The sequence below is a fragment of the Stomoxys calcitrans genome, chromosome 5 (genome assembly GCF_963082655.1).
Source record: "Stomoxys calcitrans chromosome 5, idStoCalc2.1, whole genome shotgun sequence".
Classification (NCBI taxonomy): domain Eukaryota; kingdom Metazoa; phylum Arthropoda; class Insecta; order Diptera; family Muscidae; genus Stomoxys; species Stomoxys calcitrans.
In genome coordinates this window covers 38785265-38811941 of record NC_081556.1, presented here as the reverse complement: position 1 = coordinate 38811941, position 26677 = coordinate 38785265, and the positions used below count along the sequence as shown (strand labels likewise).

General features: G+C 42.6%; 3 protein-coding genes and 1 long non-coding RNA gene across 4 annotated transcripts in view; 1 reads left to right on the top strand and 3 right to left on the bottom strand.

Moving 5' to 3' along the window:
• Nucleotides 1–3350: 3350 nt before the first annotated feature.
• On the bottom strand, nucleotides 3351–17521 carry LOC106082414 (protein lin-54 homolog). Its single transcript, XM_013244911.2, has 4 exons — nucleotides 17151–17521; nucleotides 7944–10557; nucleotides 3954–4096; nucleotides 3351–3877 (listed from the first exon to the last, which is right to left on the bottom strand). Exons 1-4 carry the CDS (start codon nucleotides 17170–17172, stop codon nucleotides 3441–3443), a joined length of 3216 nt encoding a protein of 1071 aa, XP_013100365.2. The 5' UTR covers nucleotides 17173–17521; the 3' UTR covers nucleotides 3351–3440.
• Nucleotides 14510–16521, bottom strand: LOC106082415 (elongation factor Tu). Its single transcript, XM_013244912.2, has 2 exons — nucleotides 16405–16521; nucleotides 14510–16338 (listed from the first exon to the last, which is right to left on the bottom strand). The coding sequence occupies exon 2, from the start codon at nucleotides 16297–16299 to the stop codon at nucleotides 14833–14835; it is 1467 nt and encodes a 488-aa protein (XP_013100366.2). The 5' UTR covers nucleotides 16300–16338; nucleotides 16405–16521; the 3' UTR covers nucleotides 14510–14832.
• A 1047-nt stretch (nucleotides 17522–18568) lies between the features above and the next one.
• LOC131997814 (uncharacterized) overlaps nucleotides 18569–26677 on the top strand; it is a 40898-nt gene continuing 32789 nt past the window's right edge. Inside the window, exons 1-2 of the long non-coding RNA XR_009398436.1 lie at nucleotides 18569–18749; nucleotides 24021–24333. This is a non-coding gene — a long non-coding RNA (uncharacterized LOC131997814). The remainder of the gene's footprint in view (nucleotides 18750–24020; nucleotides 24334–26677) is intronic.
• Nucleotides 18589–21080, bottom strand: LOC106082403 (ADP-ribosylation factor-like protein 6). The gene is made up of 4 exons (XM_013244886.2): nucleotides 20854–21080; nucleotides 20645–20773; nucleotides 18826–18954; nucleotides 18589–18762 (listed from the first exon to the last, which is right to left on the bottom strand). The coding sequence occupies exons 1-4, from the start codon at nucleotides 21032–21034 to the stop codon at nucleotides 18614–18616; spliced, it is 588 nt and encodes a 195-aa protein (XP_013100340.2). The 5' UTR covers nucleotides 21035–21080; the 3' UTR covers nucleotides 18589–18613.

Sequence of the window (26677 nt, the reverse complement as noted above, 5' to 3'; positions counted from 1 at the left end):
AGGATAGGTAGAGGTTAAACAGAGCCGGAGATATCACCCCACCTTGGGGAACTCCCTGTTTCACTCTACGGTGCTTCGACTTCTTATCCCTAAATTCCACAAATGACTGGCGGCCACACAGATAATTCGCGACCCAACGTTTCAGGCCTGGCTGGAGGGACATGTTGCCGGTGTCCTCAAATAATTTGGCATGGCTGACCGTGTCGAATGCCTTCGATAGGTCCAGTGCCACGAGGACCGTCCTATCACATGGCCTGGGTTGATTGAAGCCACGGCAAATGTGTGTGGTGATGGCATGCAAAGCTGTTGTTGTGCTATGCAGTATTCGAAAACCATGTTGATGCTCAGCGAATGGAAATTCTCCTATGAGGCTCGGGAGGAGTAATGCCTCAAGCGTCTTTGCCACTGGTGAGAGAAGGGAGATCGGTCTGTACGACTCTCCCAAACTCGGGTCCTTTCCAGACTTCAGTAGCGGTATTACTCGACCGACTGCTGCCTTAATGATGTCTCGGAATTTCCTCTAGGCCATAAGCACATCCGACGGGGGTGGCAGTTCACTGAAGCGGCGATTGGTGTACTCTCTGAAGTCAGCCCAATCGGCCTTCCTCTGAATGATAAACGTCCGGTGCTCAGATGTTATGAAGTCGGTTGGTCGGTCGATGGTGAGAATTATGGGGAGGTGGTCTGACCCCAAAGAGATGACGGGTTGCCGAGATAAGCCATTCAGGAGATTAGGGGGAGCAATGGAAATGTCTGGCGAGCTGCTGCACCTCCTCGTAACACTAGTGGGGGCATCCTCATTCACCGTACAAAACGTGGAGCTTTCAATCTGCTCTGCCAAAGCTATGCCACGCTGGTCGTTACCTAGGGGAGAATGCCATGAAGTGTGATGCGCATTAAAGTCCCCTAGAACCAGACGATTATGGCCAGATAGTAACCCCCTTAGGTCGGGGTTGTAAGGCTGGCCATTAATGGGGACACAGCTACTAACCGGCGGTATATACACGTTGTATAGCCACCGTAGCGCAGAGGTTAGCATGGCCGCCTATAACGCTGAACACCTGGGTTCGAATCCTGGCGAGACCATGAGAAAAAATAGTCAACGGTGGTTTTCCCCTCCTAATGCTGGCAACATTTGTGAGGTACTATGCCATGTAAAACTTCTCTCTAAAGAGGTGTCGCACTGCGGCACGCCGTTCGGACTCGGCTATGAAAAAGGAGGCCCCTTATCATTGAGCTTAAAACTTGAATCGGACTGCACTCATTGATATGTGAGAAGTTTGCCCCTGTTTCTTAGTGGAATGTTCATGGGCAAAATTTGCAATTTGCATAGGTCTATCTCGGCAGTACCGCACCTGACTGCTATCCCCATGTACTCCATGTAGGGATCACTAGCGTCAGGCGCAGGCGACATGGGTCTATATTGCACGGAATGGTGTATCACGAAGCCCAATCCCCCATCTCCATTCCTTGAGCGATTCTCATTGTATCCTTGACAACTGTGCAAGCTTTGTCTCTGGATTGCTGCGACCAATATATCTCTCCGACTCATGAAACAATCTCATCGATCTTGCCACGGGGCTTGCCTGGCAGTATTTGGGCTGAGATGCTGCTGTTGCGTATATTGCCGTACAGGAGAGGTCGTGGGGTCACATAGTCCGACGACGAGAACGCAGAAGGCGACGACGACGACGACGCTTGTGACGCACTGCTGGCTATGTTCGAACAGCACTTTGCGACATATCCAGTATGACTATACTCCCGTAGTGAAGTGAGGCCAGAGCAAGATCGGAAATGTACTCACTTCAAGCACCGGTTACACCTAACCGACACCGAACGATGATGGAGGCGGTTCTGACAAACCGAACAGAACCAGGGTCCGGGGTTCTTTTCAATCCCGGCACGGACCAGAAGCGTGCGGAGAAGGTACTCCGGAATGTGCCTCTCCCATGACGAAAACGTACACTGAATTCCATCGGGTCAATCGGCCATGCTGCCATGGGATTGGACTTTCGTGATTATCTTCAGGTCATACGGCACCCAACTCCAATTAAAATTACACTTTCTTTACGGAAAATTTGATAAAGGCACGGAAAAGCTGTGAGCACCACACAAACTAAGACATAGAGGTCCGATCTGTGTGGTGTTCATTGCTGTCACGAGAAGCTAAACTGCGAGCTACCGGACGCGCCCACAGGTTGCGGATAGTGGAGCTGCAACGGCAGTCGCGGACAATCAGCGGTATCGAGCGGATAGTCTCAGTGAAAGGCCGGGCGACAACGGCTCTTGCACAAATACTGAGTGATCGAGAAAGCACCGAGTTTCGCGGCGGTGCTGATCTCTGGAGCAAGAAGGAGCTCCCCGATAATCGCTCTGAATGCCATTCTCAATCTTAGGCCTTGATTTAAGGGTGTGCGGCTTAAAGTTCACCCAAAATACTTGCAAAAATACTGAGTGCCTATGATGCTCGCTATGACAAGGCGAGTTATTGGCGCCTTTAAATAACCAATGGCCACCGTGTTCCCGCGAAAATCGGTCCTTTGGACTGGAACGAGCTTACAGAAGCTTGACGAAGATTGCCACTTCCACATGAAAATGTGGCTACAAAAACAACAAAATTTGATCCAAATTTAGTTTAAAAAATGTTGTCACAATTTGGATAATAATAAAAATAATTGTCCAGAATTTTATTTTTATGTATATGTATGTCGCTTTTATTGTTACACATCTACATCCTAAATCTATGCATATATACACTTACAGAAAAAACTTGGGATATCTTGGTTGCAAAGATAGTTTGAGCTTAAAAGAAGTGTGAAAAATGAAACGACAAAATCAAAATATGTTAAATGGCAAATAAGACAATAAAATAAATGTCAATAAGACAAAATGAAGTCGAAGATGGCTCTTAACGAAATAAAAACTTTTAAAAAAATATATGAAAGTATGTATGTATATGTTTACAGCTATAACACCAACTGCAAGTTTAAAGAAATCATTTTCAAAAAAATAAACAATAATAAATTCTTATAGAATAAAACAGCAAACTTTCAAAAAGTTTCCCTCTTTATTCTAATGATTTTCAATGAAAGTTATTTAATTTTTAAAGTTGTTGCTCCTAATCTAAAAATAAAAATTTTGTTAATTAAATATATGTACAAAGGTATAAAGCTTATGCTTTTAGAAATAAGTCTATATATTAAGTTTTTTTTCAATTATTTTCAATTATTCTCTTTTTTTTAATTTCTTATTGTAATATTTTTCTGTTAAAAATATCGAATATTTTTGTAAAACTCTACTTTAAAATATATTTTGTTTTAATATTAAACCTCTAGGCTAGAGCCAAGTGATTATTGTTTATATATATTTTATGGTTTTATTTTTTATATATTTAAAAATATTTAACAATTTTAAAAGTTACAACTTATGTTTGTTTTATTCTAGTCCTGTGTATAACTAGTATCTGTGTTGCGTATGGAAAAATCTATAATTTCCACCAGACATCTTCCCAGTTCCTCCATCACCATTTTTTCCATTTGATAAGCGGGCAAACCATTCTTCTCACACTCATCTGCTTGGGTGACCATGCACTGTATGGTGGCATCAACCACCTCTTGTGTTATAAAATTGCATTGTGGCTGCTCGGCAACCATGAGCACATCCTTGTTGCTCTGAGGATCCATGCCGCTTTCGATACCAGCCTCCGATTTAATGCCGTCTTTGCCATACTTTTCAGTTTTTATAAATACATTTTGTGTTTTATCATAGCCACGTTTTTGATTTGCAGCGTTTGCCGAGACATTTGCCATGGTAGCCATTAATTTGGGATCCACGGGATCTAGGTCCAAATCAGGGCGGTCTTCAACATTGCGACATCCTGGGGGGGGGAAAAAACCAAAGTTGTTTTGTAGTCACCATTTGTTGAAAGATTTTAATCTTCTTTATGTACTTACCCACACATTTACAATTTGAACTGCAGGGAATTTTTGCCTCATAACATTCACAATAATTTTTCAAACATCCAGAACGTTTGCAATTGCAGCCTTTGTTGTGTAAACGCATGTCGCCTTGATCGCTGGACGATGTTATTTTTGGCCTGCACAATATAGGGAAAACAAATTAACAATGCAATCGCCAGAGAAGCATATCAAAGTGTATTAACAACAAAATCAAAGCCTACTTTATTTCATATTTCGAAAAAAAATAATTTCCCAAGAGCACAACAAGAGTGGCAACACTGTAAGCAGTGTTGTATTTATACACAAATAGCTAACAAAATGCAAGAGTAAAAATTTGCAACGGTAATTTTATACCTTAGCCGCCAAACGCCTGAGTGGATTTGTAATGAAATTAATATCAAACGAAGGGTATTTTTCCAGAAGTCTGCTAAATATAAATTAATAATTTTATTGAAGGAAATTTTGTTTAATTAGAGAGAAAAATTCCAATAAACTAACAAAAAGAAAAAACACAGCACGTAGTTTTTGTTTTTAGCTTAATCGTTCATTTTTTGTGTGAGTGCAAAGACCGTTATGCCTATAGGAGAGAAAATGAGAGCAAACTGGTAGATGTGCAAGAGAAAGTGTATTCTAAAACAAAGCACGATGTTTTTGTTTTTAGCTTAATGGTCCGTTTTTTTGTGTTAGTGCAAAGACCATTATGCCTATAGGAGAGAAAATGAGAGCTAACTTGTAAATGTGTAAGAAAAAGTGTATTCTAAAACACATCACTGATGCGGTGAGGTTGTTGGGGAGGTATTAAATGTGTAGCCTCCTTGGTGTGGTTTAATTTAGAGATCAGCCAATTGATTAAGCTTCAGTTATAAACCATGACGTGTGTGGCATTTCTTATTTTAAAGAGAGACTAATGCTACATTTATTGTTTGGGAATTTTATTATGTTGGCAACGGCTAAGAACAACTTTGGCAACGCACATGTTGTGTGTAAATATTGATGTGGAAATTATGATCAGTTATGAGCGAATCTAGGTTAGTTGAGAAGGCAAGCAACTAACAACTTCAATTGTAAACCGCCTTACATGGAGTCTTTAGGTCCCAACACACAAGAAGCTTAGCTGCGAGCTACCGGGCGCGTCCACAGGTAGCGGATAGTGGAATGCTCCATACGAAGTAGCTGCAATGGCAGCCTCGGACTATCAGCGGTATCGAGCGGTGAGACTCAGTGAGAGAGGTCGAGTGGCACCAGTCTTGCACAAATACTGAGTGCCTATGATGCTCGATATGACAAGGCGAGTTATTGGCGCCTTTAAATAATCAAAGGCCACCATGTTCCCGCAGTAATCGGTCCCTTGGACCGGAACGAGCTTGCTCACCTACAGGAGCTAGACAAGGATCGCCACCTTAACATGTGGCAGCAACAACAACAACAACGAGTGCCATATCGAGTATCACAGACACTCGATATTTATGCAAGAGCCGGTGTTGCCCGGCATCCCACTGCGACCCTCCGCTGACACTCGATACAGCTGATTGTCCGCGACTGCATTGCAGCTACTCCGTATAAAGCATAGCCGCACCCAATAGCTCGCAGCTAAGCTTCTCGTAATAACAATGAACACCACACAGATCGGGGATCAAAGTTCCGGGCTGTGTGGTGCTCATAGTTATCCCGTGCCGGGGACTAAGTGCCTCTAAGGTGTCCAGGCACAGGAAATGGTATTCGCTCATTATTCTATGCATTCTCCTTTGCAATTGCAGGGCAGTGACACAAAAGGTGATCGACCCTCTCCGAAATATTTGCGCTGTCATCGCACAAACGTACATCCTATCTAACACGACCTCTACAGAACTCCAAAATGAAAAGGGGACTAAGTGCATTGAAGGAATACAGGCACCGAAAAATCTGTTCACCCATTGTTATGTGTATTCTCATTGCAATTGTGGGACCTTGACACAAAAGACGGTCGACCGTCTCCAAACCAGTTGCGCGGTCATCGTAGAAAGCGTCCATTCTACTTAACATGGTCTGCGCCAATCGCGGTCCATCCCTGGCTAGCCTTTTTCCCCGCCAACCCTTCTAACCCGCCTTGACCTCAAATGACCCACTAGAGACTCCAGGCCACCTAACTATCCATGCATAATTTGACAGTCCGATTGAAACACCACTTCCGCATCCACATCATCTCTATTGACTTCAAGAACGCGAAGATCTCCGAGTGAAAAACGCGACACACGTATGTCTTTTCCGAGTTCTATCCATGTTTTTAAAACCTCCCGGGAAGAGTGAGTCATCTCCAGCCGAGTGAAAAAAATGTCCAACCTGACAAAAAAAAACTCCAGCGGTAAACATTCCGTCGTGGTTTAATATGCTATGCATGCCGGCCCTCCGTGGGTCCATACTCTAGCAAATCAGAAGAATGGTCAAAGTGTGAAAATAGCCAGTTTTCTGACTCCCTCAGTGCTAAGGCAATCTTCGTTACCACGCACCAACACACAGGAGCCTAAGGTCGAGAATGGCATTCAGCGCCGGGGCACTCCTTGCTTCTGAGATCGGCACCGCCGCAATACCCTATACGCTCTCGATCATCCTGCGGAGAACATTATTATCCGAAGCCCGCTGATACGCCAAGCATCCATAGATGAGAACCGGCCCAAAAACCATCACAAATATCAAGTTTATCGTACCCGGTTTAAGCCGCTCAAGTCCTGATATAGATTTGCGACATGAGTAAAGAGCATTCAGTCCCATTTTGAACCTTTCCTCCACTTCCTTCTTCAGCTTCTCTCTGCACAAGAATACAGTATCTGCAAAAGAATCGTGGCGAATAACATGCCGCCACGGCGCATCGCCAAACCCCTGCAGATTCGAAGAATGTCCAAAACTTGAGGATCGACAGCTCCCGACAGCCTTAAGGCGAACTTCACTGCCGCAAACCCTAAAATCGAGGCCTAAGATTGAGAATGGCATTATCGGGAAACTCCTTCTTGCTCCAGAGATCAACACCGCCGCGAAACTCTGTGCTTTCTCCAATATGCTGAAGGGGGTACAGTTGTCAAAAACCTGACGATGCCGCATTAGACATCCATATGTGAGAATCAGCCGAAAAACCGCAGTAAACATACTTTGCGCCATACCCGATTCAGCTCCCAACAACTTCCTATTAAGTTGCGACACTAATAGACTTCTCCAACTTCTCTCTACACAAGAATCCGGTCTCAGCATAAGAATCGTGGCGCATATAGCATGTCGCCACGCCGCATCGCCAAACCCCAGCAAATTAAAAGAACACTCAAAGTTTGAGGATCGCTAGGTACCTGGCTTCCACAGTCTTAAAGCGAATTCATTGCCACAAACCCTAAAATCAAGGTCTAACATTTAGAATGGCTTTAAGCTCTTTTCTCGGGCACTCCATTTTGATCCAGAGATCTGCAACGCCGTGAAGCTCTGTGTCTTCTCGATCACACCCAAATTCCCTTTGGTGTAGCCAACCAAATCATGAAGGGCACTGTCACACGACCGACTGTTATTGCAGGCATGCTGAAAGATGGGAGACTGATTGGCCTGTGGTCCATGCCATAGAGTGGCTTGGTTTAGCACCCATTCGGCACGTTGAATCAGATGGACATCGATACAGTCAGAGCACGCAACTGGTGTTGAAACACGGAGTCAGGTGCCTGAGAGTCCGCTCCATCCCCTAGTCCATCCCCTAGTGGACTGATAATGGCACATGGGTTCAAAAGACAGGCACAGAACAGTAAAAACCTGAAATGGTCTGAAACTGAGTCAATTTTTCGAGCGATATACGGATCTAACCTAAAAATTTTGTTGCAAGTGTCTGTACGGCCGCCCCTCTCAAAACATCCCAGATGTCAATGGCAATGTCTACATGGGCAGCCATCCGCTTTGTACCACCTTGTCGAATAATTCAGGGGTGACCTATTTTTCTTGGCTATTCTCTTATTTCTATGTTTTTTTTATACTCACTTAAACGCGCTGGGGTTCCTTTCCAAACAACTCCTTATGGCTCTTTGGCGTTCGTCCTCATTCTCCAGATTATTAAAGCAATCCTTGCACGTACAGTCCTGGCAAAATTCGCCATTGGCAAAACAATCGCAATACAATTTAAGACACTGTGATTTGCTACAATTGCAGTGTTTACGACGAACTCCCGCCACCAAATCGATTTTATTCGGATCATCCTGCAGTTCTGTGGGGACCATAGATAAAGGCTGTAATGCTATTGATGTTGATGTGGATGTAGATGGAGCAAGCAATGAGGATGATGATGGCGATGAGATGCATTTATCGGTGGCGGTGGTGGAGTTATCAGGAAACTCTAAGGGTTCCTCTTTAATCTTGATGGGATAATATGACGATGATGATGATGATGATTTGACAACGATCGCAGTAGACGTCGGCGACGTTCCTGAGGCGGTTTTGGATTTTTGCAATTGTTTCTGGTGAAACATTTTCTGTTGTTGTTGAAGAAGAGCTTGTTTATTAAGATTGAATTTTTGAGCCTCTCCAGACGTCGTCATTGTGGTTTGACTGGGTGTTATTGTTGTGGTAACGTTGCTGGTTTTTAAAACGCTATAAAGTTTCGCCGAATTTTGTTGGCCAGAAGGTTTTAGTATGGTAAACAGTTTATTACCGGGGGCTGTTGTAGTAGACATAGAAGTGGCTGAGGATGAGGAGTTGGCAGATGTTGCCACAAACGTTTTGGTGCCCTGCACCAATGTAACCGACCCACCAGAGGATGTGTTGAGCGAGCCACTGTTGGCAACTGTCTTCAAGCGCGCCTGCTGTTGTACCCCACTATTCAAAATAGTTGGTGCATTGTGACTGGATATGACAACTAAACGACTATTGGGTGTAGGCTTTTTTATATCCGGCGGACCATTGTCTTCTTTGTCCGCGCTTGAGGTTATCCTTTTTATTTCCGTATTAATTTCGGAAATTTTATGTTTTCTCATCAAAGTCGGCTGACTGGTGGCAGATGTCTGGGCATTGATGGTGTTAGTGGTGGTATTGTGGGATGTTTTAATGGCTTCATTCGCTGTGGTCTTCTCTGATATAGACTTTAAAATGGGCAAGGTCACCATGGTCTTTTGAACCTTTGAGGCTACCGGGGCAAATTCAATGCCATTTGCATCTCTTTTCTGGGTCAGCACAACTTTGGTGCCACCACCCTTTTGCACCACTGTAAACTTTTGAGGCAAGTTATTTAATATTTTCACAGGAGCAGAAGAGCTGGTAACCATTGTGGGTGTCGTTGAAGATGTTGTTGCTATTGCCGTAACCATTTTGGTAGCACCTACCATAGATGTGGCTGTTGCTGAGCTTACTGTTACAGTTTTAATGGCTTGGCTTACGCCGGTCTTGGATGTAGAAGAAGTTGGCACAACCCTTACATATTGTACACCTTGTTTGCCGGCCACTTGTATGGTTTGCAATTGTCCTCCTCCTCCAGCAGCACCAGCTTGGCTGGACGTTGATGCCAAGCCGCTGCTGGTACTTGTTGTGGTCTGAGGTTTGGGAGATAATTTCACCAAATTCGTATTGCTTACCAAAATCTGTTTTCCTGTATTACTCTGTACGAAAATGGCTTTGGATTTTGGCAATGAATCACCGCCACCACCACCAGTGGTCTGTACCACAATTGTTTTGGACTTTGAGCCCCCCTCAGTATTGACGGACGAGGAAGCTGTTACAGGTTTTATCAAAGTCTTCATTGCTGTGGCATTGGGATTGACAACTCCAGTTGTAGTGCTGCCACTTTTTATGAACATCTGGCCTCCCGAGGTGGTTACAATCTTTCTGCCCGCCAATGCAGTAGGCGATAGGGTTAAAGTGGCATTCTTAACACCTGCTACTGCCGTGGATGTTTTTAAAGGTACAAAGCTACCATCGGAATTGCGAACAACTTGTATGGTTACCGGTTTGTTGGCATTGGCACTGGAGCTAGCCCCCATATTTCCACTATTGGTATTTGCATTTATCGAAGTTTGTTGCTTTCCACTGATCACATTGCCTGCCGCTTTTGATGTGTTCGTCGCTGCTGCGGACGAAGTTGTACTCTTCTGTATGTATATCAATTGTCGCGTTGAGGTTCTAACAGCAGTTTTACCCCCCATTGCAATGCCTGAGCCAATAGCGCTCACCACTCCACCACTGCCACCAGCTGCCGAAGATGATGTTGTTGCTTTTGGTGTTATCTTAATCGAACTGTTAGTTATCTGAGTGGCCATTTTGGGCAAAACATTTTTGCTATTCAATAGAATAGGTGCTGAAGTATTACCTCCACTCCCACTTGCACCATTCTTGGCATAGCTTGTCAGTTGATTGCTGCCACCGGCCTTAACAGGATTGGAACGCATGGGTATGGATTTACTGGTGACGTAATTGGTGTTCAATGCTTTTGTTACAATGCGTGTTTTCTTAGGTCCTGGAGTATTAAGACTGTCATCTTCAAGCGATTTACTTTCATATTCCAAAGAATCTTCGTCATCTGCGGTTTTGCCATTTTTCTTTACGGGCGACGAGTCTAGAAAATCATCAAAACTAATTTCCGGCAAAGATAAGGTATCATCGAGAGCATCTGGAAGAAAAGAACAAAGTGGGATTAATGAAAAGAAAAGGAAAAAAGCAAAATACAATCTTTTGTAGCAATCTTTAGAGGCTGCAAACCAATAGCGGGCACACTAACACATTTACACAGTATTTCCAAGGGTTTATGTTCATGTGCGTGTACACAACAATGTGCAATAGTGTCTGCATATTGGACCATTTTGCTATAAACTCCTGCCGCTCTTCGAGGAACCATCCACTTTGCGGCAGGCAACTTCTTTTGTGAGAACAAACTTGTTGCAAACTCCTGCAAAAGAAAATTATCAGCCAAGAGACAGCATGGGGCTAAGAAGGCCCAACAAGGTCCTTGGTTGTTGTTGTTGTTGTTGTAGCAGTGAGTTATACACTGAGGCGGCAGCCCTTGCCGATGAAGAAGTCCATCGAGTCAATCCGGTGCGTACAACCGGCTGCCATGGAATTGTTCCTTGGTAAAGTGGCCGAGGTTGCTTTTCTAGTTCAGAAGGAATCATGCGCTCGGAGAATTACAAGCTGCAGAATATCGCCTGGACATCGGTAGGTGGAGATGTAACCAGCGCATGGAGTGGCTACATTTTCGATCTTACTCTGGCCTGTATATGTTGCAAGGTGCTTACAAGCCCGTCGTAAGAGGGCTACTGTCTGGCCATAATCGTCCGGTTCTAGAAGACTTTAATGCGCATCACATTTCATGGCATTCTCCCCTAGTTGACAACTAGCGGGGCGTAGCTCTGGCAGAGCATATTTAAAGGCTCTACGTTTTACACGCCGAATGAGGATGCCCCCACTAGGATTACGAAGAGGTGTAGCAGCTCGCCAGACATTTCCATTGCACGTATTCTGGCAAGCCGTAATTTCTTTGGGATCGAAACAACTCCCCATAATTCTCACAATCGACCGACCACCCGGCTTCATAAACTCTGAGCGTCAGACGTTTATCAATCAGAAGAAGGCCGATTGGGCCTGCTTCAGAGAGTACACCAATCGCCGCTTCAGTGAACTGAATGTGCTAGTTGACGAAAGGAATTTCCGAGACATCATTAAGGCAGCAGCCGCTTGCTTTATACCAGCTGGTCGAATATCCCAAGTGCGGCCCAATTTCCCGGCGCAGGTAGTAGAAACTCGCAGACGAGCGTGATGTGATTTGTTGTACGGACCCCACTAACCCCAGAATTAGCGGGCAGAATCTGAAAGTAAACGGGGTAGTCAGCGGAATTTGTGGCTGGAACACTTGGAGCAATGTAACTTAGGTGCCGGTTTAGGCAAGCTGTGGCCTACTGCTCTCGAACACTTTTGGCGACGTTAATGTGACTGATGCGAAAATATGCGTCAGGTTGTTCAACCGTCAATTTATTGTGACGGCTAGGAGGAAAGTCATTCGTCGCATCCGTGGTCTCCGAGCCGATGGACAGACATCACAATTCACAGTGGGCGAAGTTACGAATGTCACCCGTGGCGCCAATTCATCCAAGATGTTGGACGAAATCTCTACACTGATGCTGAATAATCTGGATCAACCTGGAGTTGAGTACCTTACATACGTCATCAACCTGTCTATGAACACTCTTTAAGTTCCCAATGCCTGGAAGATGGGCAGAGTGATCCCGCTACTGGAGTCTGGAAAGGACCCGAGTAAGAGGGAGTCGTTCAGACCGATCTCCCTTCTCGACTACTCCTACCGAGCCTGGTAGGAGTATTTCCATTCGCCGGCATGGATTCCAAAGACTGCATAGCACAACAACTGCTTTGCATGCAATCACCGCACATATTTGCCGTGGCTTCAATCAGCCCAGGCCATGTGATGGGACAGTCTTCGTGGCGCTGGACCTATCGACCTATTTAAGGATATCGCCAACACGACCAGGCCTGAAACGCAGGGCCGCGAATTATCTATATGGTCGCCAGTTATTTGTGGAATCTAGCGACAAGAAGTCGAAGCACCGTAGAATAAAACAGGGAGTTCTCCAAGACGGGGTGATATCTCCGGCATTGTTTAACCGCTACCTATCCTCCTTTTCCTTCCCTAAAAAAGAAACCTCGTTGACAACGTACAAATCAAATGGTCGGTCTGTGGCAAGTTATGCACCGCCAGTGTGTATCCACCGCCCAGAAGACTTAAGGTAGATATACATGATCTAGAGCGTGAGGTTCAGCGCTATAAGAGAGAACCTCTAGATCAAGCGGCATATCGAGCGGGTCCAGACAATATTCATGCAGACACGCTAGCACGTACGGGTGAATATAGTCCTTGGAAAACGACCGCCTCTCATTGCACCTGAAGAAATGGACCTCCCCCGGCAAACCAGAGTAGTTCTGGCTCAATTACGTTAAGGCAGATGCAGGCGCCTTAACACCTACAGAGCAAGGATTGATGTCGACGTGCAAGATGTATATCCCGATTGTGACCAGGGACCACATGTCACCTATTTAACTGTCCATCCAGAGCCACTCGATTCAGATCCAGAGCCCGCTGGACGCACACCATCTTAGTCGCAGAGTTCTTGGATTTTGATATCAACAGAATCAAGCAGACGAAAGATAGAACACAACAAACTGCAACAACAACAACAACAAAAACAACGATGAGCATTACACAAATCAGAGCTCAAAGTTCCAACCCGTTTGGTGCTCAGTCATTTCGTGCCGAATAGATCTAAATTAGATGGGACTACGGGATAGGAATCTACATTGAGTTCCTTGAAATTAGGAACTTTTGGACGGGTTTTGTGTCTTTCAGGCGGGAGCTTTGCGATCCTGAGACGATGATGACGCAAAAGCAGTTAACTGAAAGGCTGTCATGGACTGTCTACCAGCGCTGAAGACTTCGGTTTCGGAGCATTTCGGACAGAGTCTGTTAAGGAGATACGTCTTTGAATCATAGAAAAGGCTATCAATCATTGCTGAATCCCGAGCCATCAAGGAGTGGAGGAGAATGAGGTGGAAAACGAATCATATCAGGAATGGATAGCTGATAAGCACTGTGCCAGCTTCTTGGTCGCACAGAAACTCTACGTTGATCGCATAATGCGGCGCGGTGTGGTGCTGTGGATACATGGGTGACCAAGGCCCCGTGGCGTTGCTTTTTCACGTCACAAGACTTCACTTATTATGGGGCTGAGGAAAGGCGGATTTCTGCTTGGACTATCGAGAACTGTGTCATTTACCCACAATTGGCACAGGATTGTAAATGAATGACTTTTTCCGTGCCTGGATTCTATTCATGCACTTAGCCCTCTCTTTGTTGTGGTCTACTGTAGAATCCCTAAGTCGGGTTGGTGAGGAATTTGCCATTGACCATTGATTACAGACTACTGAGCCTGATTTGCAGTTTCCAAAATCCTCCCAAAGGGAAAGTAAAGTCAAAAACAAATCCTACTCTTGATAACCGACGTCATAATTATTTTTTTATTTCAAGCTTTTTAACATCTCTACAAGAGGTGTCGCTCTGCGGCGACTCTGAAAAAAAAACCCATTGTTATTCTTACACTTCAAGAGGGCGCCATTGCCTGATATGAGGAAATTTTCCTCTGTTTTTTGTTGGGAAAGTCTTCAAAAGCTGCAAGTTTTTTACAAAAACTGCAGAATCCTTAAGTCGAGTTGGTGAGCGATTTGACCGTCGACCATTGCTTACTGACATCTGAGCTTGTATTCGAGTTTTCAAAATCCTCCCAAAGAGAAGGTAAAGTCAAGAGAAAATACTACTGTTGACAACCTACGACAAATTTTTTGTACGTCAAGCGTTTCAAATTCTCTACAATAGGTGTCGCTCTGCGGCGACTCTGAAAAAAGGCACCCATTGTTATTCTAACACTTCAATTGAGCGTCATTGCCTGATATGAGTAAAGTTTCCAATGTTTTTTTGTTGGGAAAGTCTTCAGGAAACTGCAAGTTTTTAATAAAAAGTTCTCTCTCGAAATGGTTTTTAACAGTTTTATTTCTCCATATACTTTTGCTAATACAATCTCATTCCAAGACAAATACATGAATAAAACTGATATAAAGATTAACAAATTTCCATTCATATCATTCAAATATTCTATTTAAAGTCCCAAAAATAATAAGGGTCTGGCATTATCAAAAAAAAAAAAAAACCGGAGAAAACAGATTTGGTGCAAACTGAAAAACTTAAAAATGTTGAAAAACAAGTACATAAAGCTTTCTCTCAGCCAATTACAAATAATGAATGAAACAATCGCAAGAGCATATGATTTTAAGCGTTAAAATAAAAAATAGAACTTATACGTAGGTAATTGCAAAATACAAACTAAGCTTATTTCTTAGCGGCCAACTTCTTTTCGCGAGCCTTCTTGCCCTCCGTCAAGGAGGCACGTTCGTTTTCGTTCAGAGGAGGCAAGACCTTGGTCACTACACCGGTGCCCAAAGTTAAGTTGCCATCGCGCAACGTAAAGCGCTGACCCTGCTCCAAGACCATGGGACGTATTAGACGCAAAATCAATTTGGTATCTTCGCCGGGCATAACCATCTCTTTGTCGGGTATTTGTACTTGCACAGCACAATCCCAGGTGCGGGAGAACATTTGCAACTGAATGAAAGACATGAAAGGTTTGGAACGGCCGCCCTCTTCCTTGGCCAGAATGTATACTTGGGCCTCCAATTGATCGAGAGCCTTAACACTGCCCGGTTTGCACATAACCATGCCGCGCTTAATGTCATCGCGCTTAACACCTCTCACCAAAGCGCCCAACTGATCACCAGCCTGGGCTTCATCCAGAATTTGATGGAACATTTCCACTCCAGTAACGGTGGACTTGATCACCTTGTTGTAGCCCACAAATTCGCATTCATTGCCCTTCTTGACCACACCCCGCTCCAAACGGCCAGTTACCACAGTACCACGGCCAGGAATGGAATATACATTTTCTACTGGCAAAAGGAATGGTTTGTCCAACTCACGGGCCGGTGTGGGAATGAAATTATCAACTTCATGCAAAAGTTTCAAAATAGCTTCTGAGCCAATCTCGGGGCTCTTGCCTTCCAAAGCACATAGGGCAGAGCCTTTGATGACGGGAATGTTGTCACCATCATAGCCCATTTCAGTTAACAATTCACGCATTTCCATTTCAACCAAATCCACCATTTCCTGATCGGCAGCATCCACTTTGTTGATGAAGACCACAATGTGATTGATGCCAATTTGTTTGGCCAACAACAAATGCTCTCTGGTCTGGGGCATAGCACCATCGGTGGCAGCCACCACCAAAATAGCGCCATCCATTTGGGCCGTTCCAGTAATCATGTTCTTAATGTAATCGGCATGGCCGGGACAATCGGTGTGGCCATAATGGCGATTCTCAGTTTGATATTCCACATGGGCCACATTGATGGTAATACCACGAGCCTTCTCCTCAGGGGCATTGTCGATTTCATTGTACTTCTTGCTCTCTGCCAGTTGCTTGTCGGCCAAGACCTTAGTAATGGCAGCAGTCAAGGTAGTTTTACCATGATCCACATGGCCAATGGTACCCACATTACAATGAGGCTTAGTACGTTCAAATACCTTCTTTTCGGCAGCATATTCCCTAACAAATTGTTGGAAGCCCGCAGAGAATGGGGCAAGAGCATTCAAATGCTTATTCAATTGCATTACTGCCGAGGGAGAGCCACGGGCAGCACGCACTAGGCGAGCAGTGCTCAGGCAACGTCTCACAGTAGAACATCTTCCCAAAACTGAAGAGGTCACACCGGTTAGGTGACGAGCGGCATATAAAGCAGACATGCTGGTAATGTTGACTTTAAGAGAAAAACACTTCAAAAACTGCAAAACAACACAAATGCTTGTAAACTCTTTACACACATCACTTATTTCATATATGCCATTTACCTTTTCTTAATTTTCAGGCGATTTTCAAGAAAATTCTTTAATTTTTTCTCCAATTGCTGAAAAACAGGCAATTGCGTAAAACTAACCCCAAATGTGCCGAAGTAAAGCAAATGTCAAAAATATCCCCCCCATATGATGGCAAATCGAGCCATATGTTTACAAAAAACACAGTTTGCAAAGGCCAACAAGGGAAATTTTCCAATAAGGCAACTCTGAGAATCAACAAAATACCCACATAAGGTAACGCTTAACGAATTATGAGGAAATAAAATTGGAGGCAACAATATGATAAAACAGAAATTATTTTAACTTTTCAGCAAAATTCTTAAAATTTAAATACATTGCAGTAATGCTACAACGTTGCTGCTACTTGCTTAACACATTTCAAGGCTTTGGCAAAGTAATGATTTGATTTCCACAGAATCCCGTTAAGATAAAAACGGTTGCCTTTGTTGGCCGCTCTTTTGTACAGCAGCAAAAGTTTTGTCACCATTTTAGACAGCAAACCAATGGCCAACAAATTAACGAAAAAATAAATAATCCACTACTTCTATTAACATAATTTGCAATTTTTTTTTATCAATTTCCATGCTGTATTTGTGTTTCACAAACACTTTGCACTTGGCCAGTGGCCCTCTGCTTGCGAGCTATTGGTACAGGCTACAGCAACAAAAACTAAACTACCAGCTCAATTCAATCATCAATTCAAATGTAAGATTTCATTCATACCTCAACTATTGACTTACCCATATTACTGTTCATATCCATTCGCACATATGAAAATCTTTATTTTTATGCTTTTTACCAAGCCCACTAACAAATTTCACCAATTATTCGTTAAATAAAGTTCATCCAAAATAAATAAACACTGAAGAATTTTATACTACGTGATTTGTGGGCTCTTGCTGGTTTCTGGTCAAAGCTGTAACCCCACCAAAAATGTACGAGCAAATCTTTTCGCCGAAATTTGCTGCGTTTCCTTGCGATTGTATGGCAATTGTTCACTTTTCACTTAACTGCTAACTTATAGTTAGATTTTTATCACTTTCTGCATATTTTAATTGAATGAATTTTGAAAAAAATTTCAAAATTATGAGATATTTGCTTCTATTTATCGTGTGTGAAGGAAATTTTTTTGTCAATGTGTTTTACATTGACATTCGTTGTGTATGGATGTCAAAAATCCACAACAAATAGGGTTGTATTAGAGCTGCAATATAAGGTGAGGTATTTAGATTTTGGCGCAGAACGTATTTGCCAAATGCAAAACGGTACAAACATTTAAAATGAAATTTTATAAAAAAAGAAGTAAAAACTTAACTTTTGGCATTATTTGGATTATTTATAAAGAAAGGGTTACGAACGCGCGTCTAACATTATGTACAGCGAAATGGTCGGTAGGACGACGAAAATGCTATGGGGAAATAATTGTCAAAATTGAAAAAATTGTAAAATATTCACTAATGACTGGCACTACATTAGTTTTTGACCGTTGAAAAGCATTTTATCGGCGATTACTTTTTTGAAACATTATGAAAATAACAATGATGAAATAAAAATGTCCTTGTGAATTAAATCAAGTTTTTTTCCTTAAAATCTATTATCTAGAAAAAGTAATCGGCGAAAAATGTCGCCAAAAACGAATATAGTACTAGCCTTAAATCGTGTGTGTTTATGAGCCCCACACAGTCTGGCACTTTGAGCTATAGCTCGAGTTTATAGCGTCTTTAAAAAACCAAGCTTGATGAGGATAGCTCCCTCTACGTGTTAATGTGGTTATAACAACAACTGGCATTAACATTTGTTTACACCTTCATTTATAAAAAGGAGGCCTCTTGAAACTTGAAAGCGGCAACACTCACTGCTATAGATTTTTTTTTCTTTTCTGCTAAATATATCATAGATTTTGTTATTTAGCCATGCCATTATTACACGTAAATTATTTATAATGCTACATTTTTTTCCTTTTACATTTGATTTGTTTTCGTAAATTCACATTAATGTTGTTTTTACTAAAATACTTCGAATCGTCTTAACGCCCCTTATAAAAGTTATGACATTTTGCCATTCCAGCTCTACGTTACGTTGTGGCAATAATTGGCTCCCAGAAAATCAATGATGTCAACCTCTTGTTCTTTTTTTATAGGCAAATAAAAAGATTGGTGTAACCGACATTTCCCGGGATTTCTTATTTTGAAGTTTATTGGTTTTATTTTTTCTTATGCTTATCCTTCTTGCTGTGTGTAGAGTTACGAACTTGTTGTATTAGCCATTGAATACCCTCCTCAAGTCCATCGCCAGTTTTAGCACTACTCGAGCAAATGTGCCAGGCTTTATCACACTTGGTAAGTTCTAGAGCTATACATAATTATTGAAATTGGATTAAAATTTGATATAGTGGGCTATTTATAATGTACTGACCTGCAGCAATATTGACGGATGACAAAGAGTTCTCACAGTCGTTTTTGTTACCATAGAAAAGTATGGGTATTTGGCGATCAATCAAATCGGGATGTTGCAATAGAATGTCCAATTCCTCTTTGACCACAACTAGAATGAGATAAGGTAGAGATTTCAAAGAGATTCGTAATATAAAAATAGAGGAATTTTGTATATAAAGATAAAACGAATTTGCCAAGTTCGCTTATTTGCTGCAATCTTGATCTCGACAAGAAAAGAATATCTTAAGATAGGTTGGAATACACTTGGACTTATACAAATGATTGTTTGTCGAACAACATAATGTGAGGTTTTTAAACGACAATCCTTTTGCTGCCTTTGGTTCAATGTCAAAAGTATATTAGAAACCTTCTGTCCCCTACATTGATAAGAAGGTTGACTATGTGTTTCCTAAAAGTGAATTTGGGGATAAGAGTCTGGCTTTGTCACAAACTCCAGAAAGACTGAGACCTATTCCATAAGGCGGAAACTTGCTATTATCAGGGAATAGGGTCTCGCCCTCTCCGTAGGCTAAGTACTTGGTAGTGATTCTTGCCAAGAACTCAGCTGGAGATGAAGCGTCGAGGAGAGGGTAAGAAGGGGATTGAATGCTCTCTATCCTTTTTACAACTCACTAAGTAAGAGTTGGAAGCACGGTTTATGGTGGTGGTTCAGCCGTTTCTGTTGTGCGATCAAGAGGATCGATATGACAAGGCGAGTTATTGGTGCCTTTAAAAAAAAAATTGCCACACTGTTCCCGCGGCGATCGGTCCTTTGGACCGGAACGAGCTTGCTCACCTATAGAAGCTTAACGAGGATCGCCACCTCAACATGAAAGTGTGGCTACAACAACAACATGGGTTGACAGAGAATGAAGCGACCACTGTCCTGGCCAAGATTAATTCTCTGATCACGCTTTTGATTCAGTGAGCCATGTGAATGATGCACAGCAACAGCACTTACCGCTATCATCACACATATCAGCCACGGCCTGAATCAGAGAAGACCCTGTGCACGGCCAGTTATCGAGGCCTATGATCTATCAAAAGCAATATTCCACTCTCTTAAATAACATCATCTCCATCTCCGATCTCCAACACTTAACGAACGAGTATTTTGAACTTCATGGGCGATCGGCAGTTATGTGTGGAGTTAAGAAACGCGAAGTCGATGCCTCGTAGAGTTAAACAGGTAGTCCCCCAAGGAGGCATTCTCTCTCTGATCTTATTCAATCTCTGCCTATCTAAGCTCTCTCGGTGCGGGATAACTACGAGCACCACACAGGTTGGTACTTTAAGCTCCGACCGTTCTGGTGTTAATCTTTATCATGAGAAGCTCAGCTGGGAAAAACCGGGCGCGTTCACAGGTTGCTGATAGTGGGATGCTTTGTATACGGAGTAAATGTAATTGCAGTTGCCGTCAATCAGCAATATCGAGTGGAGAGTCTCAGTGAGAAGCCGGTCGCCACCGGCTCTTGCTTAAATTCTGAGTGCCTATGATACTCGATATGAGAAGGCGAGTTATTGTGGCCTTTAAATAGACAATGGCCATGACGTTCCCGATTTGAATTCCTGAGCCCATGGAAGCCACAATTTTTTCCAATTTGGCTGAGATTTTGCACATAGTGTTCAGTTAAGACTTTCAACAACTGCCCCAAGTACGATAAAATTCGGTCTATAACTATATATAACTCCCATATTTTAGCAGAATCCATGGTAGTGGGTTTCCAAGATTCAGCCCGGCCGAACTTAGCACGCTTTTACACGCCTTCTAACTAAGTTTCTCTCTAGCTACCACTTACCCATACGCATTTTATCATTGGCATCAATGACATATATAATGCCTTGGCAATTTTTAAACTGATGTTGCCATAAATTTCTATATTTCCAAGCCCCAGACATATCAATAGCTGTAAATTGAACTCCTTGATCTAAAAACGAAAGGAAACAACCATAAAATCATTTGCACTAAACACCACAAGATTTAAAATGCTAAGAATTTTTTATTTACTGTAAAATTCCTCATGTGTAAATCCCACTGTAGGTATGGATATATGAGAATTTGGTTCATTTCTTCTTTTAAATTGTTGTATTATGCTGGATTTGCCACTATTATTTAGGCCCACAACTAGCACCGTCATTTTCTCTTTATTGACTTTGATAAGACTTAGGAAATTATCAAACATTCCCATGGCGTTTTTTCTCTTTTTGTGTTTGTTATTATTGAAGGTGTCCTTAACTATTGAACTTGTCCAGCTAACTGCATAGTACTTTTCTTTTTACTTTACTTTTTTGCATAATTGCCTGCCAAGGATTTGAAGTTGCCATGGCAACATTGAAAATGCAGTAGATGAGAGCAATAAATGACGCCGTTATCGAATCTCTGTTGTGAAAAGCTCTTTGAATTGTATTATGAAAATTGTAAGGATATTAGCTAAGATGTAAGCCCATCATAGAGCGAATGTGGTGCGCAAAACAGTTGGAAAATTGCGTTTTATCATTTGAGCTTAAAATTGAATTGGTCAGCACTCATTGATATGTTAGAAGTTTGTCCTAAATGAGATGGAATGCAAAATCGCCCATGAACATTTTACTAAGGAACAGGGGCAAACATTTCACATATCAATGAGTGTAGTCCGATTCAAGTTTAAGTTTAATGGTAAGGGGCGATAGTCGCCGCACTGGACCGCATGACGATTCACCGCTCCCAACCGCTAATCTCCCAATGGACAAATAATATGCTTTATGGCAGCATTATTAATGCAAACTTGGGAGATTGTGTGGTTATAAGGAGGGTGACCAGAGGAACGCCCCAAGCAGGGGTGTTCTCACCAATAATGTGGAACCTCATGATTAATGAACTCCTGATTTATCTCGGTGGGGGCGGCATGAGGATTATTGCTTATGCGGACGAAGTCGTACAGCTGGTCCGAGGCAAGTTTCTGTCAACGATCAGCGAGATCATGGAATACTCACAGGAGGTTGTCGCAATGGGCTACCAGTAATGGATTGAGAACCAACCCAGGGAAGACGGAGCTGGTGGTCTTTACGCGTAGATATAAGATACAGGAGTTCAGACTCCGGTCCTTGGACGGGGTCACCCTGCCGCTGTCGAAGGAGGCGAAGTGCCTAGTGCATAATCCTCGATTCGAAACTGGCCTGGAAGAGGAACACCGAGGAAAAAAAGCCGTAAGGTAATGTGCGCTTTTTACTCCTGCAGGAGGATGTTCGGTAGGAAGGGGGTGGGGATGGGCGGTGACACCCTAGATTATTTATTGGATGTATACGGTCCTCGTGAGACCAATACGCGTGCGAAGGAGTTCGAGAAGGTCCAGAGACTGGCCTGCGTCGGGATCACAGGGGCTCCGAGGTCCGCACTGCAAGCAGGCCTGGAGACGATACTAAATATGCAGCCCATTAGGGCCTATATTTCGAACTGCGCCGCCAGGGTCGCGCTTAGGCTGAGAGAGCTCGGTATGCTGAAGGAGGATGATTGCGACCACAGTTCGTTTCTGATAGGATCTCAGACTACCCTTAGGATCTCCGACTACCTGGCACCAGAGCCGACTGGAGTGAGGGCATTCGCGATTCATTTTCCTGAGAGGCACGAATGGAGGCCGGATGGTGTATTTGAGGAGGGTGAGACCTCGATCTATGCAAATGGCTTCAAGATGGAGTCAGGGACTGTATTGGGGGTCTACTCAGATGCACTCAACATCAGTATGTCTCTGAGACTGCCGAACGAGTTTAGGGTGTTTCAGGCAGAGGTCTGTGCCATTGCAGTAGATGCAAGAGAAATTCTGGTAATGGGCCTACCGCCCTCGAAATTCGGAATTTATGCGGACAGTATGGCGGCGCTCAAGGTCTTGGGTTCGAGGATGGGGAGATCGGCCTATATGGCAGCTATATCTAAATACGTTTCTTGCCGAAATTAAACAAAAATGTTTAGAGTTGTGCCAAAACGCGCTGTTTCAAATTTCATCAAAATCGTATGAAAAATGTTCGTTTTTTGGGTTCAATACTCTATTTCGGGAGATCGGTCTATATGGCAGCTATATCCAAATATGGTCCGATCTGGACGATATTCAACAAAAGGTTTAGATGGGTACCGGAACTCGATGTGCCAAATTTTATGCAAATAGAATGGAAAAATGCTACTTTTGTAAGCTCATTAAACATTATCGGGAGATCGGTATATATGGCAGCTATATCCAACTATGCTTCGATCTGTACCACAGAAATAGGTAGGTGTCTACCAGAACACACTGCGCCAAATTTCATCGAATTCGGGTAATAAATGGAACTTTTATGGCCTCAATACCCTATATCGGGAGGTCGGTCTAAGGGCAGCAATATCCAAATATAGTTTGATCTGAACCGCAATTCTAAATGGGGGTCTAGCAGAATTCACTGTGCCAAATTTCATCGAAATCGGATGAAAATGACCAATTTATTGCCTCAAGACTTTAAGTTTGAACATCGGTCGATATAGCGGCTATATATAACTAAAATCCGATTTTATGAGATCAAAAGATCGGGTTTATATACAAAGACCCAATTCACCGGTAAATACATTTTGGGTATTTATCCATCGCCCATCTCTACGCATGGGGATACCGCACAAATGACCAATTTATTGCCCCAAGACTTTAAGTTTGGACATCGGTCGATATAGCGGCTATATATAACTAAAATCCGATTTTATGAGATCAAAAGATCAGGTATATATACAAAGACCCAATTCACCGGTAAATACATTTTGGGTATTTATCCATCGACCATCTCTACGCATGGGGATACCGCACAATGACTTCTGTAGGAGTTGCCTCGACGAGGATGAGGAGGAGACTATTGAGTACTTGCTTTGTTCCTGACCGAGTCTGCAGAGACATAGGCTCTCCTTTCTGGGGAGCCGTTTCTTCTGTAATCCGGGTGAACTTGCGAACGTACCTCTGTTATCTCTCCTCTGGTTTGTTTGGTATCTCTCTTGAGTTTTGTTGAGGGAACAGGACGGTTCCGAATTGGGAGGTTGCACAGGGTCCGGCGTTAGTAGGGCGGTTTTTCACCTCCCGCTCGGGTTTCTCACTCCTCCTGTCTTTTGTCTTTGTCTTTTTTATTCGTAAATAACCTCTAGTACGATGTCTCACATTTTCTTTTTTGTTCCCTTTCTCTCTCTAGTGTGCCACAATGGGCCAAACTGGCCTCCGAGTGAACTCACCTTTGGTGGGCGACCCATTCAACCAAACCTAACCATAAGGCTCCTCCTTTTTAAAGCCGAGTCTGAACGACGTGGTGCAGGGCGGCACCTCTTTGGAGAGAAGTTTTTACATGGCATAGTACCTCACAAATGTTGCCAACATTAGGAGGGGAAAAGCACCGCTGAAAATTTTTTCTGATGGTCTCGCCAGGATTCTAACCCAGGTGTTCAATGCCACAGGAGGACATGCTAACCTACGGTGGCCTTTTCGCCTGACCATTGGCGGAAATATATGTGAGTATTTTAGGAACTACGGTACGCTTCGCTTATGATTATATACATTGAAGAGGGCTTCACTGTTTAATATTTAAGAAACTGCCAGTTCCGCGAGGTTTTCCAAATAATAGCCTGTGAGTCCAAGTTAGAAGGTTTCTATCGCTTCGTCATTTTTGTTTTTTTTACTGTTGTAGCAGTATGTTTTAGACTGAGGCGACTGCCCCTGACGATGAAAGTTTAAGTTTGGTTCAATCCGTTAGGTGAAACCGGCTGCCATGGGATTGGCCTGACTTCTATATTCAACTTGTGAAAAAAGAGCTCTAAATACATGTCTATATTTGTTCGCCAACATATGATTTAATGAGCTTTAATAAATTCTAATGACCCATATTAATGTCACTTGTATATATGAAAAAAATGATTGTCACTCTAATTGTATCAAACCCTTATAACTTGCAATAAGGCAACAATTAGAAATCGGAACACATCATTGATTAAACAATGATTTTGTTGTTGAAAATCCGGATGTGATTTTACTTTCTATTGCTTCTATAACTTCTACTCATTGTTTTATTTTCTGATCCCTCATCATTGATTTTTTTCGATCTTGACTATACCTAAGCAAAAAATTAACGCTGAACGAACCACATGTGTTAAACGCTTTGATGGATGAGTGTTGTATATCATTTAAATTCCCCTGGGGGCTTCAGTATTATGGCTGAAATTGAAAAAAAAAGTTAAATAAATTTCTAAATTCATTGTTGACTATCACAACAACGCAACATTGCTGATAAGTTCTAAAAAATAGCTTGGCGCTTAACTCAAACAATATGAACAATATAACCAAATGATCCTTCAAAGAAATTCAGGCGAAAACATATTCAGCACATGTGGCTAATTTTCACTATTCGACTTTTCAAACTTTCTAAGAGCAGAAAAACTTACAGAATGATAACAGTCTAATTTGCTTATCTATCAAGGTTTCCCTTACCATTGAGCTTGAACTTGAGGAAAATGGCGTTCATTAATAAGAATCAATACCCTTATATACTCAATATACCTTGTTTAAGAGAAAATTCCATTCATTTCCAAAGATGGATAAAAAACATTTCCCAAATCGGACTCTATCTACTCTAAATTCCATTTAGACTTCGGTGTAGAACTTTCTATTTGTGAAATATACTCTTATATGGGAGCTTCATCAAAATATTAATCGATTCCCGGCACGGGAAAGCTGTGAGCACCACACAGATTTGAACATTGAGGTCCGCTTAGCTGCGAGCTACCGGGCGCGTCCACAGGTTGCGTATAGTGGAATGCTCCATACAGAGTAGCTGCAACAGCAGTCGCGGACAATCAGCGGTATCGAGCAGAGAGTCTCAGTGAGAGGCCGAACGGCACCGGCTCTTGCACAAATACTGAGTGCCTATGATGCTCGATATGACAAGGCGAGTTATTGGCGCCTTTTAATAACCAATGGCCACCCGCGGCGATCGGTCATTTGGACTGGAACGAGCTTGCTCACCTACAGGAGCTTGACGAGGAGCGCTACCTTCACATAAAAATGTGGCTACAACAACAACAACATTAATCGATTCGCTTGTGGGTTAGAATAAACTTTTGCCACGCCAAAAAAATGTCGCTTGCCAAAAAATACCAAAAATCGGAGGTACGTTTGTGTGGGATCTACACCTTAAGTTCGACCGATCTGGAACATATTCGGCATAGCTGTAGATAGGTCTAAAAAAACTCCCCGTTTTAAATTTCATCCAAATCGGAAACGAAAATCGAAAATTTGAATTTAATAAGCTTAAGATATTTTAATTGAAGACTGCTCTATGTGGCAGCTATACCAATCTCTAGATAAACACCACTTTTCTAAAAGCCTATGTCCTCCTCTACAAAGGTCTAGAACTTTTTTACCGTTTAGATCAACAGGTAAAAAGTTGTGGACTTATTTCCAGTTTTTCGCCGTTTGGCCCACTGTGCGGTGGTATGTACACGTTGTATAGCTCCATTTAAGCAGTACTGGACTTGATTGCTATCCCCATACATCTCATGTAGGGGTCACTAGTAGAGCTGGCAAACTATCGATAATCGCAACAGTCGATATTTTCAATAGTTTTAATAATAAATGTCGATAGTAGCGATATTATTGTTAATTTCCCATCACCTCTATTAAAAACGAAAATGAGAAGTAAAAATCAGGAAATCGATTTATATAGAAGCACAGACCAAAAAAAAACCAATGTTAATAAAGTCAGTTGCAAGTCATGAGTGAAATGATGGTGCAAAATGTTAGTCTAATGGGATAAAAATTGCGCCCTCTATAGGGGAAATGTATCTTAAAGGATACATTCAG

Excerpts from the sequence above, each read along its gene's own strand:
- LOC106082415 (XM_013244912.2), bottom strand. The coding sequence starts at position 16,299 with ATGTCTGCTTTATATGCCGCTCGTCACCTAACCGGTGTGACCTCTTCA.
- LOC106082414 (XM_013244911.2), bottom strand. The coding sequence starts at position 17,172 with ATGGATATGAACAGTAATATGG. Across the intron at positions 10,558-17,150 it reads GGATATGAACAGTAATATGG|ATGCTCTCGATGATACCTTA; the intron begins GTAAGTCAATAG and ends CTTTTCTTCCAG. Across the intron at positions 3,878-3,953 it reads TTCAAATTGTAAATGTGTGG|GATGTCGCAATGTTGAAGAC; the intron begins GTAAGTACATAA and ends TCCCCCCCCCAG.
- LOC106082403 (XM_013244886.2), bottom strand. The coding sequence starts at position 21,034 with ATGGGAATGTTTGATAATTTCCTAAGTCTTATCAAAGTCAATAAAGAG. Across the intron at positions 18,955-20,644 it reads CAATGATAAAATGCGTATGG|TTGTGGTCAAAGAGGAATTG; the intron begins GTAAGTGGTAGC and ends ATCTCATTCTAG. Across the intron at positions 18,763-18,825 it reads ATCCGTCAATATTGCTGCAG|CTCTAGAACTTACCAAGTGT; the intron begins GTCAGTACATTA and ends AATTATGTATAG.